Source organism: Stegostoma tigrinum, chromosome 9, assembly GCF_030684315.1.
Source record: "Stegostoma tigrinum isolate sSteTig4 chromosome 9, sSteTig4.hap1, whole genome shotgun sequence".
NCBI lineage: Eukaryota > Metazoa > Chordata > Chondrichthyes > Orectolobiformes > Stegostomatidae > Stegostoma > Stegostoma tigrinum.
This window is the reverse complement of record NC_081362.1, coordinates 7,528,687-7,542,032: the sequence shown is the minus strand read 5'-3', so window position 1 is coordinate 7,542,032 and position 13,346 is coordinate 7,528,687. Positions and strand designations below refer to the sequence as shown.

At 37.8% G+C, this 13,346-nt stretch overlaps 1 protein-coding gene across 4 annotated transcripts in view; it reads left to right on the top strand.

Annotated features, from left to right (window-relative positions):
- slx4ip (SLX4 interacting protein) overlaps nucleotides 1-11,584 on the top strand; it is a 93,462-nt gene extending 81,878 nt beyond the window's left edge. For all 4 annotated transcript variants that reach the window (XM_048535856.2, XM_048535858.2, XM_048535860.2 and 1 more), the window contains 2 exons: nucleotides 6,617-6,723; nucleotides 10,376-11,584. In XM_048535856.2, the coding sequence (XP_048391813.1) occupies nucleotides 6,617-6,723; nucleotides 10,376-11,228 (960 nt within the window). In that variant the 3' untranslated portion in view covers nucleotides 11,229-11,584. The remainder of the gene's footprint in view (nucleotides 1-6,616; nucleotides 6,724-10,375) is intronic.
- Nucleotides 11,585-13,346: the final 1,762 nt, after the last annotated feature.

Here is a 13,346-nt window from a genome sequence, read left to right as displayed (position 1 = left end):
CTGGCTCATGCCATTCTTTCTCTCTGTCCTGGCAGCTGTGCATTTATGGCTGGCATCTCAACACTTGAAGATCTCTCCTAGCCTCTGAAATACACACAATGTCATTCTGGTGACTGAGAGTGCAGCATAGACCTGCAGCGTCTCCTCATCTGTGTTCTGTGTAGGAAGATTCCAGCTTTTGGGTATCTGAAAACAAAAAGTAAAGTGTGGTACCTTGTGAAGCGAAGAGAGAAAGTAAGAATTGTGTGCTTACACCATTTGCAGCTTGAGAGTGAGAAAAGATTTAAGGATTGAGACAAGGGTGGGAAGAGAGAAACAGGATTAAGAATGCAAGAAGCCTGCTTATTGAAACTTCCAATGGCCATATCATAGCATGTGTATATGACTTGTGGGTGTGCCTTAAGGGTAAACTAATGAATTGAGCCATAGATGAGACTGCCGTTGCAGTTGGTACAATATGGCATTTGAAGATTGTTCATCTTAATAACTCATCTTGGATTGGTAAACTACTTCCTGCACTGCATCCATGTTCTTGAAGCTACACTCTGACCAAACTGCTGCTGCTTATTTTTATTTAGTGTATGCAAACATACTAATCCAAACAATAACTTCCTCATTTACTGAACATAAGATGATTAATATCTAGAGGCACAGTTCTTGGCAATGTGTTATATCTCTGCATAAGAACGTAGAGAGTTTGTACCAATGCCCCAGTGGTGTAGATTGGCTGCCCGGGGATCCTGTGCTATCTTGAGCCTGTTCAGCAAGGGCCCGTTTTACCGTGGTAGTTAAAATCCTGCATTTGGACAGATGAAGTTTGTCACAAGATATTTGTTGGTGACTTCCCAAACTTCCCCATCCTTTTTCCCAAGAATGGCTGATCGTTCTCGCTCAGGAAAGTTGCTCTGTATGGGGTACCACAGTGGAAAGTGGGCATCAGTAGATTGAGTATGTCATTCCAGGGTGGTAAGTAAGTTCCATCTCAGATGGGTTAACCAGCTTGTAGGATTTTGTCAAATGGCTGGATGTGTGGGGACATTTTGCAAGAACAGGAGGGCTGGGTGGGGGGTGGTTTGGGGGTGCATGTTCGGTGGAGGCTTCCATTTATGAAACGTATTGTTATATTTAGTTGCATATCAAAATTATGTATAATGATCTGTGCCAGGCAGAGACACAAAACTATTCCACAGAGTATGATGGGGCAAGTGTTGATGTCCAGTGTTATTGGCGGCAGTGGTCCTTGTAGATCCAGCCAGTTTAATTAGTTTATCTACACTGCATGTAGAGGATGTCTGTCAGTGTTTTGCATGAAGTTTGTTTTCAGAAAACCTTGATGTATGATGTTTTGCAAGTTGATTTGCCTTTTCTTAAAAAAAGAAAAACGTCAAAAGACTCAAACATTTTGGACACCATTTTAGACAACACAAACACATCTTGTCTTTTTAGAGATGTGGGTTACCTTTTAAGTAACGCTAACCAGTTACAACATTGGATCCTCTGACGATGCATATAGCCAATGAACTGCATAGGTAGCATCTTTTGCTCTCAGGAATCACCACAATCCTCAAGCAGCACAAATGTAACATTCTGCATGCACCACAAGCCAGTTAATGACTTCCATAACTGTGTTCAGTCTTATCCAGTTGATACTTTGTCGTGTTTCACAGTTGGAGAAAAAAAGTGCTAATCACTGAATGCTATTTAAGTAACCACAGTGGCTGTTAGTATAGCAAAGACCTTTTGAAGAGGATGAAACAAAATAATGCTCCTTGACTGATGTGTTAGTTGAAGCCATAGGTGCTTTACAGGATAGACGCTGAGAGGCTGCTTCTCCTGCAAGGAGAATCTAGAACACAATGAAACAGATTACTGAAAACAAAAAGCAATACTTGTTGAAACTCTTCTTTTAACATTTTTTTAAGGAAGTATGGTGTAAAAATGCATTGCTGAAGGTTCCTATATTTGCAATGCATATTTAGAGTTTGTTTCAATGTCATATTTCAATAATTACAATGACTATTAATTAAATATTGTCTATTTGCTATGTTGACTCTGAAATTCACAAATTTAGGTAGTGTCACAGTTTGCCTTGCTCTGTATGAATTTAAACATTACATCCAAACCCCCTCTATTCCTTCATAGAATCCTTACAGTGTGAAAACAGGCCATTTGGCCCAACAAGTCACATTGACCCTTGCGAAGAGCATCCCACCCAGGCCCATTCCTCTACTCTTTCCCTGTAAACTTGCATTTCATGTGACTAACACGTATAATCTAAACATCCCTGAACACTATGGACAATTTAGCATGTTCAATCCACCTGGCCCGCATACCTTTGGACTGTGGGAGGAAACTGGATCCCCCGGCAGAAACCCACGCAGACACGGAGAGAATGTGCAAACTCCACACAGACAGTCGCGCAAGGGTGGAATCGAACTCTGGTCCCTGGCACTGAGAGGCTTCAGTGCTAAGCACTGAGTCACTGTGTCACCCTGTTGTTGCTAATGCAGTGTGTTTTCTATTTTGCAGTGTATTATCAGTTATAGGTTAGGCAGATTTTCACCTTATACACTATATAGTCTATTTCCAGCTCATAGGAGGATTATCGGTTTTGTAACCTTCCAAAGTTCACGGCCAGTCCATAGTTTTATGAATAGAAATTAGAATTATGGAAGGGCAGACAGTGACTTTTCCCCATTGGCCTTTGGGTATAATATCACGATTAATTTCCTGAGCCTATATTTCAACAATATTGGGATCAAAACAGCCAATTGTAGATTGTAGCAGGGTTGAAAATCAAGTTATTTTCGTATTACTGTAGAGTATATTGAGGCCAACAGCAACCTGATGAAGAAAACCAGATTGTGAACCTACAAAGTACTCCTCAGTAGAAGAGAAACCTGGACAACATATACTATGCAGGATCAGGGAATAAAGCTTAATAGTTTCTACCTTTGCCATTTCAGACATTTCTCAATGTCTTTGCAGGATAAGATCATCAGCCTGAAAGTCCTGGGCTGTATAAATTTAGTCAGTTTCTAGTCATTTCAAAATTGATGACATGCAATGGCTTGACTGTGTTCATTAGATGGATGACAGTCATAAACCCAAAGACCATCCATACAGTGAACTGGCCACTGGTTCATGACATGCTGGATGTCCACATCTACCTTTTCAAGATCACCAGCAAACAAGTATTAAATATGCAGACATCGGCACATAAACTGCAACACAAGCTCTGACAATGGAAATCTCTGGAAACTGACTGTAAAAAGGGTTAAAAGAAATTGAGCCAAAAGCTCAGCTGGATGTGAGCAAGGCCCAGATAAAACTTGTCAGCAAAATTCTGCTACTTGTAAGCCCGCTATCATCTGTTACATCAAATGAAGCTGAGACTGACATGCCGAAGTGAGACTCCTGAGCTACACCAGATAATATTTAGCACAATATTGACAACCAAGGTGCAGACTCTCTTCTCACAAGATCAGATGATGCCACTGAAGATGTGGAAAATGTCCTAATACTTTCAAAGCTGCCATAGGCTCATCACATAAGCAAACTATCATGCACTTCAACCCATGAGAGCACATACATGTGTGAACTCTTAGTTTGTAGCGCTGCTTGTGGTTCTTTTGTTCATACGTTATACAGTGAACTCAAACATTGTTGATTTTAGCCGAGAGATTGCCAGTGGATTTTGCAGGCTGAATTTTTCCTTTGTTCTTAGTCACCTTGTGTTTAAATTATTTTTAAAGCCACCTTAAGCATTTTAATTTTAACAAGTTTTGATGTATATAAGTGTTTGCAAGGAATAAATGGCTTGTTATTACTATTATCCTAATGTACATATGTCAGGTATGATTTGCCTAGATAGCACGCAAAACAATACTTTTCACAATCTCAATATATGTTAACAATAATAAGTCAAATCAGATCAAGCACAAAAGTAATAAAGTGTGAAGCTGGATGATCACAGCAGGCCAAGCAGCATCTCAGGAGCACAAAAGCTGACGTTTCGGGCCTAGACCCTTCATCAAGGACAAAAGTGTTGTCTGAAAGGCCAAATGACACTCATTACTTGAATCCTTTAATTACTACACTAAATTCTTTAAATTCTGTAGAAATATTTTTTAACCTAGGCATGCAGGAGTTACCATTTCTCAGCTGGTTTAGTTAGAGATTTAGATGGGCTGGAAACAACATTGAGAATCCATAAAAAATGTTTCTTATGTTAAATAGAAGTTATTGTGATGGACAATCATATTGCCCAAAAATAGTCTGTGACAAACTCATTACCAGATCTAATATTAAACATAGATTATGATATTTTTATCATTGGAAGTTTAAAAAAAATGATATTTTAAGCACAGCAATGCACTCCTTTAGATCACAAACTTCTGGGGCTATCATTGTATGCCGTTTTTTCCTAAAAGCCGCCTAATTAATGCTTAGAGGATGGATTGCTGCGTCAGATTTAGTTTATCATAACAAATATTTCTGAAAGAGCTTGTAGTGTTCTAGTTGAGGCATTTACAAAATTCTGACTTTGTGTATACCACCCCTGTTCTAAATAGAGACTGATTAAGTTTGAGAACATAGAGGAAAATCACAAGAAACACATCCGTATTAGCTCAGTGATTGCTTGGACTTACATTCTGTGTCATGTCCTTTGGCTTTCCTTACAACAGCTTCCCTTTGTGGCTTATTTCCAGCCTGAGGGAGTTTACATAATTCTTTCAGTAGAAATTTCAGCAGTTCCCACAGTGGCTTTCAGTATCAAGGGCTGACTCATACTTGAGTCTTTTAATTGAACAATTCTGCATCTATTTTGTGTGTTCGTTTCATGTTTTGTTTTGTTTTAGAACTACTCTGGGGAATAGGGGGAAGAGAGAAACACTTATGACCTACCCAAACTGTGATCATTGTTTTAAGAATTTGTGTTTGTTAACCCTCTCGGTATTTCCTAGGCATAAGCACTATAACAATATACAGTGAGCCAAAATAACCTGTCACAAGTTGTACATTTATTGTTAATTTTGAGATTACTATGAGTGAGTAAGCATGCAGCGCATTTCTTTAATTTGTAATGTATCAGAAATGTCATTTTCACTCGCTAAATAAGAAACGTGCTTTGAAAGTTTGAAAGACAAAACCAGAAAAGGAAAACTTAGGAATTAGAGTGGGAGCAGTTTTGATAAACCTGTTTTGCATTAGTATAGTTATACTTTTGGACAATTTATGATATCTGATGTAGAAATATACAGGGATAAATAATATAACAAACGATATAGTGTAATGCATTGGTTTCAACAAGCAGTGACCTGTTGCATCACATGCAAACTGTGAACCTCTGTGTTTTACTGATTTTGTTACACATTAGGAAATTAAATCATGCATCACTATACATTTGTTATATTGTTTATGCCAATGCAAGACTTAAGAACTACCAACACCTTTGTACTATTTCAGTAATGCTTTCAATAATTAAGTATGGATACACCCTTTTCTGGAGGCACATTGACACCTGACAGCATTATGGTGAGATATGCATTGTTTCCATGCTGTTCCTTTCTGGGTGTGAGAGACATGTTATTGCGTTGGTCAAGGCCATTATCAGATGCAATAATGGAATCAAGGCCTCCTCCATTTAGCAAATAGCATCCTACATTAATGGAGCATGAGCCATGTCAATCCACTTCCTAGTAGACTTGGATCAACAGCACAAATCTTTTAATTTGACGCTAATAGGCACTGAATGAATAGACTCATTTGGAGAGTCTATGCAACATGTCTGGTCTCAGAAATTGCAATTGTCATGCTGATGCACGAGATGCTCTTTTGTGACTGAGCAGAGTGGACATGCCTAATTTTGTTCTGCATGCATCTAGTGATTTAGTATACTATGTTTACCCAAACACCATACAATTGAAATTAGAAGTTTAAGAAAGTCATGCTGAAAGTGAAAGCAATAATTACTGTTGAAATGCACTATTGTGTCTTCAAAGATACCTGAATAGAGTTTTTTTTAAATTAGCTGTTACGGAAGACTTGCTGGTTAACTTGTTTCTCTTCAAATAATATAAAAGTGAACTTTGGGATCAGCCGCATTACTGTACTATATCAGCTGGAGCTGTGGTGTGGCACCCGGCCAAATAAAGCTGATTCAGTACAGTACAGCTGGTGCATTACAGCTGACACTTAGACCTGATCTCAGCTCTCAAGTTTAGGTTTATAACCATCTTACAAGGTAAAATGCAAAAAAAGTTTGATGGAATAAATAATCCTTGTTAAAGTTATTACATTAGCATTCTGCATGGATAAAACAATGTTGCAGGAACAATTAAGTTTATATTTCTACTGTCTTAAAAAGGCACAATTTTGCAATCATGTTTGGTGATTGCAGCTGTCTTAAAATACAAGCCCCAAAATGTGACTTTTATGAACAAAAGCTACACCATACTTAGGAGTACTTAATGTTAACAATGGATGACCTAAATGGAAATTGTTTCATTTCCCAGTTAATGGATATATCCCTCTACCTATAGAGTGCAAAAAAAAGAATGAACAAATTTATGTACAGGTATATTTTTTTAAATGAGTTTCTGCATTTCTTTAGGGTATTGAGAATGGAACCTCAGAATACTTCACTGGTTGTTCAGAAATGAAAGAGCTTTGTGATGTCTCTGTTTCAACACAGAAGAAAAAAGAAGCTTTGAAACACATGTATGTATCACCACATAATTAAGGTGAAGAATTTGCACTCTGACTATAAAGCTACAAGTTTGTTGTCATATAATAATGAGTAAATATACCAGTTTCACAGAGTACATTTGAAATATGTTGTGCTGGCAGACAGTGGTAATGCTAACTTTAATTATGACTATATGAAGTGCTTTGAAATATTAGTGGTTGATGTATTCTCTTCCGTGGGAAGAAATTCCTTTTAAGTCTTCTAGCCTCCTTCCTAATCCATGTGGTACTTTAGAAACCATGAATAAGCAGTTGCCCTGCTGGCTTCTTGCTTCCTAGATTATTCCAGAGGAAGTTGTAATCCCAGCACTATCCAAATTCATAAATCTTCATTTGTACTAGTGACTGCTATAGATCATAGGCTGCTATCTTTAAAAGGCTCTAATCTCAGTTGTCAGTGAGAAAGCTATAAATCCTAATGGCAAAGACATCATTATCTCATCCAGATTGAATTTAGACCAGTGATTATTCTGTGACATGTTTTGGGATTTCTTATGAAAAGGGTGTAGCCATGATTGATGCCCAAGGTGTAGCCATGATTGATGCCCAAGTGTAGACTTAGACTGATGTTCAGAGTTAGAAATCCTCCTCCAATCTGAACCTGTTGGGAGAAAAATTACATTTAAATATTCATTAAGCAGGCCTTAATTTTTGTTTTCTGATGATCACATATTATCAGGAAGTCAATATCTGAGGTGCATCCACCAAAATGTCCTGTTGAGATTTGCACAAATCAAAGGGAGGGATATGGTAGCAGGCTTGAATAGTTGCTATTTGGGCCAACTCCCAGACAAAGGGTGCAATCATGAATCAAGCCTCAAAATTCTTACAGCATATGATGAACAAAGACTCTTATTGAGAGGTCACTTGATGAAGTCTGCTCACCAAACAGGTTATCTAAAGAAAAGAGCCATCAAGGCCCCTCCTCCTTCCTTGTTTGATTTAATTTGCTCACAATGCATCAGCCCACCAACTTGGGATAGGATCGTTCATATTTTTCTTACACAACTGAGTTATTTGGAGGAAGCGATGTTTTGTTACATTAGCTACTAGCATTCTGTCCTATAAAATTGCTTAACCAGTACATTTTCAGCCCAGTTTTGCTTTGTTTCTTGATCTTCAATAGGATTAGGGTACAAGGATAGGTGAAAAAAGACGGAAGACCCTTTATGTGACTCAGAGACAACCAACAGCACTACCCAGCACCCAAAATATCTTCAGCAAAACCTTAAATTTATAATGGTCCTCTTCCTCAATGGTCACAAATTGACAAAAGATGTTAACTCTATAATGGGGCTTGCAGACCAAAACCCAAGCATCTTTTTTTTTCTTGTTGATTATGCTAACAGGTGTAATAACAGATTGTAGTTAGAGGGAGGAGTAACCTAATCAATAGTACGTTAAATTGAACAGATGGTTACTGGGAGCTGATTTGGAGAAACTGCTGGTATAATGTTGAGCAAGTTTCTGGTTTCCTACAGCCTAAAAATAAGTTGCTGGTTTTCTATAGCCCAGACTATGCTACTGAAACCCAGTATTAAATTGCTGAGCATCCCTGCCCTCTTTAAAATAAGTGTCACTTCCCCCTTAAAAGAATTCCACATTCCAAACCAACTTCTGTGAATGTCTTCCACTCTGACGTTGACTGTCATGTGATTTCCTTTATCTTCTTCAATCTTGCAATTCTTTCTCTTTCTTTGCAGTGATACCTCAGGAATCCCTGAAGAATTTCCTTGGCCCTTCCTTTTCTTTATTTACATGCTGTCATGTGGTGATACACATGTGGCATTTACTATACCTCTCAAATGTTCCACTCAATCTTGTGATCACGTTTGTGCTATTAGGCTTCCTATTCTAGATCTAGTCTTGCCTGAGTCATGACTTCTTTTGGTGTAAACAACAAAAAAACTGAAGCATGATTTGCTGTACATTTCAGCTGAAGTTCAAAAGAATAAATGGTAATCTTATTGAAAGATATTAGATTCTGAGGGGGTTTGGCATAGTAGATGCTGAGAGAATGGATTCCCCGTCTGGGAGAATCTAGACCAGGGCGCATAGTTTAAAAATAAGGGGACTCCCATTTAAGACAGAGTTAAGGGGAAATTTCTATTCTGAAGGCTGTTAGTTTTTTGGAACACTTTTCCTCAGAGAGTAGCAGAGCCTCTCTTCTAACTCATGTCGAAGTTGAGTTAGACAAATTTTTGATACACAGAGAGTCGAGGGTATGGGATGATAGGGGGCCGGGTGTGTGTGTTTGTGTAGGAGGTGGAGGCTGCAGGCAGGAAAGTGGAGCTAAGACCCACAATTAGATCTGATGTGATCTGATCAAATGGTGGGCTGGGCTTAATGGGTGAGATGGCCAACTGCTGCTTCAATACCTTTAGTTCTTAAATGTCTGTGATCATTTTGGTTCAGTAAAACTATGCGTTTCCTTTGCGTCCTGTTGGAGTCTGAGCTTCAAATTCCACATTCTTCACGTAGTCACCACTACTTACTTTCACTAATATATGATTAGTCACTTCTGTCTGAATCTTACCTCCTCTATATTGAAACCATTATCCATTATGTTGCTCTCTCTGGTGTTCTCTTTGCTGATCTCCTTTCATCTATGTTTGCAAACATTCTACTCTGCAATAAACTATACATACATTCTTATTGAAAGCTCTACCATAGCTCTCAATATCTGACACATTAAACTTAAAATTGTCATCCTTATCTTCAGGTTCTTTCTTGGCCACCTCCTACCATACCACTGTAAGCCTATCCAAATTTACTCTCCCCTATGCATCCTTAAGTCTTCCGGCTCTAGCTGTCAGATCTTTTCACCCTCCCCCCATTTCTCTAGGTCCCAGAGCTTTCATTTGCCAGGTCCTTCTGACCTTCAGAAAACTTACCTTTTCTTCCAAACCATTAATTATTGTCCCTAATTCCTCTCCCAACTTCATGTTCTGTTACTACTCTTTGAATTGCCTTGGGACATTTTCAGTACTAAATGCTTTTTCTTGTGTATTGCTATTGATAGAATCGCAGGTTGCAAAATCACAAAGAGGTGAAACAATAGATGTAGACTTCTGTCAATGGCTGACAGACTTAACTGAAATTCCTGAGACAGGGAATAAACTTGTCCCACGCACAGCGTTTTTGAGATCTTGAGCAAATTAAGTATCAGAGCCTTTTATCTTTACCAGAATCAGCCTTAAGTATGTCTTTACTGGAACATAGCATTCTGCTGCTTCTTATTAAGTATTCAGAGTTTTAAAATATTGGAATTTCCAATCATGGCCACAAATAAAGACCTGATGCTTTTCTTGAAAAAAAATGTTTTCAGTTTGAAAAAGTACTTTTAATAGAATTCTTTTTAATTAATTTGAAAAACAAGATTTTGCTTGTTAACCCTACAAAATGTACTTCCTGGTTTTGCTTTTGTACTTAATGTAAAATTCATGTGAAATAAGTATTAGTTTGCACAGCTGGAAACATCTGAATTATGGGCACCAAAAATAATTAAGATTGACATTTGGATAGCTTTGTGGAAGTTTTCACAAGTATAAAATAAGGAGATGAATGCTTTCCATCTGGATGACAGTGGACATCTTAGTTCTTACTGGAAATTTTATTTTTTCAGTGTTGAAAAGTCTTGTAACACAAAAATCGGAAACTTCAACAAATCTGAAGCAAACGCTTGCTTGCCAAAAATGTTGCACACTGTAACAGAAGATGAGCAGGATGTAGTCCAATCTGCTACAGGTTTCAGGCAAGAGACTCAAGATATAAATACTGGAAGAACAGAACATTGTATGAACTCAGTTCAAAGCAAGTTATTACTTCCTGTCATAAAATTGGAAAAATATATTAACAAGAGTCAGCCAGCTCAAGAGAATGGCCAGCAACAACCTCAATCTATTGAACAGTTGGAGACAGGTTTGAAAGGCACAGTGGGCGATAGTGAGTCAACAGTGCAGGATTGTAAACAAAATGAAGTAAACACAAAAATACCAATGCGACGAAGGAGAGACTCCTGTCCAAATGAAGCAGATGGTGCCAAGAAGATCGTTTTAACAGAGACTTCAGATAATCTTGGTGAGATTACAGTGGGAGTGAATTCTCTTGAGTCTCTAAGAAAACGACCTGTGAGAAAAAAGCTTTTAAACCATAATTCCAATCGTAAAAGGTCAGTCGAAGGTAAACCCAACAATCTTGACCTCCCAAAAGAAATTGTAGGTGGGCCCTTATTTTCATTAGGCAATTCTCCCCAAGATTTTTGCTTCATGGATAAAAATAAAAAGAGAAGATTAACAAGAACCAAATTGATGAGAAAGTCAGAGAAAATGCCTTCAAGTCCTGATTACAAAAATGTGAATTCAGCAAGGGGTACAGCATTGGTAGAAGTCGAATCTGATGTAGAAAATGTGCCAAGAAAATCAAGACTTCGATGGCCTAAAAAGACTGTAACTGCCAGGAATCAAGTTGTCGTGTGACAGTAATTAATTGTTGCCTTTGGAGTGTTTGGATATGATAGTGCATAAATGAGGTCATTTTATAAAAGCACATCACTTTCAAAGTAATTAAGATGCCAGTGGCTTTGCATATTCTGTGCTCAGACTTGTAATTTAATATTAAGTTCACTCCAAATAATAACGTCTTTTAATTTGCTCTCTTTATAACCTTGGCTGACAATATGATTGCTCAGTTTCTTGGTACTTTTGGATTCGGTGTTAATCCTATTAATAACTTAGTTTACAAATGAAGGATTCCAATGAATTTTTTAAAATTTATTTTAAAATGACTCTTTCCAGTCTTAGTGATCTTTGTATAATTTCAATTCTTAAACTGTTTCCCTCCTTGTATTTCATAATAAAGTTAAGTAGATCTGTAACTGTTTGTGCTATTGTTCAGTTTTCACTTGACATAAGTTTCATCTTATTTGGCTACCTATTTGTATTGGTTTGACAGTGTGATGGTGGTTTGATAAAATGAAAACTCAGGATGTGCTCAGTGACATTATGGCATTCATTATTTAAGACAGCCAGTCCCTTTAGGTATTGCTAATTAATACTACAATGACATGAAGAACTTTTGCCTGTATAATCTAGATTTCACTGGCTAATTACTGTTATCCATACATTGTGATGATATAATCATTTTGATTAGAGGTTTAGCCTCATGAATCAAATAGTCATCACTGGTAAATGTGGGAGTGTTGATTAGCTGTAGCCTTGAGGTCAATTGAGATGAATTCCTATCACTTTGATGTCACTAAAATCACTACTTTTATCACCAACTTGAGCTTTACTGGTTAATCACATTGGAGTTTCCCAATTTGGTTGGATTATTGCCATAGTACTTGACATCTAAATACAGTAAATGGTGATGTTGACAGCATCCCTTATCAATGATAAAACAAGTGCTACACAGACTAAGAATTTATCCCGCTGCACTAATGCTAAAAAGCAATAAATCTGGAATAGCCTCTCAGTTCTCATTTATTTATGGATAAGACATAGAGGAGAAGTTGATGTAAAGTCAACTTGGGCTGAGGGGACAGATGGAATTGTAAATCTGATGACCATCTCTTTTTAGATTTAGCATATTTGTAAACAAAAATAGACAAGTTTCTCTTATCTATATTTTGACTGTTTCACCTTTCATATGGCTTTCAGCAGTAATGTAATTTTTTCCAAAGATGAATCCTTTCTGTAGACGTGTCTCTGAAATGCTTAGAAAATGGAAAAATTAATGTTCAACATTGTTTCTGAAACAATAAACACCTTTAAAATCCAATGACACCATTTAAGCATCAATGCAAGAAGAGGACTTTTTCATCTGTTTGGCATCTTTCTTTTTAATTGAGGAGGGGATACTGTCAAAGACAAGTATTAGAACAACTAATGGAATGCTTGGCCAAGAGATTCTGAGGAGGAGCGAGATGTGGATTTTTGGGAGACAGTGCCCAGCCTGTTGAAGAAGTGGCTGGTTGACTTTGGGTTGGTTAAAGTCAGGAATGTACAAGAGGCCAGAATTGATGGAGTGCAGCTTTCTCAATGGGGGATAGGGCAGGAATTATTGTCAGTGATGAATAGTGCTGGTACCAGGGTTGAAGGAGGTTACGGAGATGCGCAGGGACAAGTTGATGGATACAATTCAAAACCAGGATTTGAAAATGAGGAAAATTCCAGTTCTGGAAATAGGGTAGGTTGGTGAGCAGTGCGGTAAGTTGGATGGACATGGTGCGAGTTGGAATGCAGACATCAGAAATTTGAATGATCTTATTATTGGAGGGTGGAAGATGGGAAGCCAGCCAGAAAAGCATTGGAACAATCACACATAGAGATAACAAAGGCATGGATATGGTTTTCACCAGGAGGTAAACTGAGTCAGGGGTTACAGGTGGGTGATGTTTTGGAGAAGGAGTGGATAAAGGGTTGGCAGATTATTCTCTGGCACTAACATAACTCATTGTGCAGAAAATTTACCGTACAACAAAATAAATCAGAACCGTCCTCCAACTTCAAGGGTCATTCATGCTAACATTGACAAGATCTCAGTTTAAAAAAAATCTATCAAATGGTGTTCTTATTCAAGGTCTGTAGCTGTTG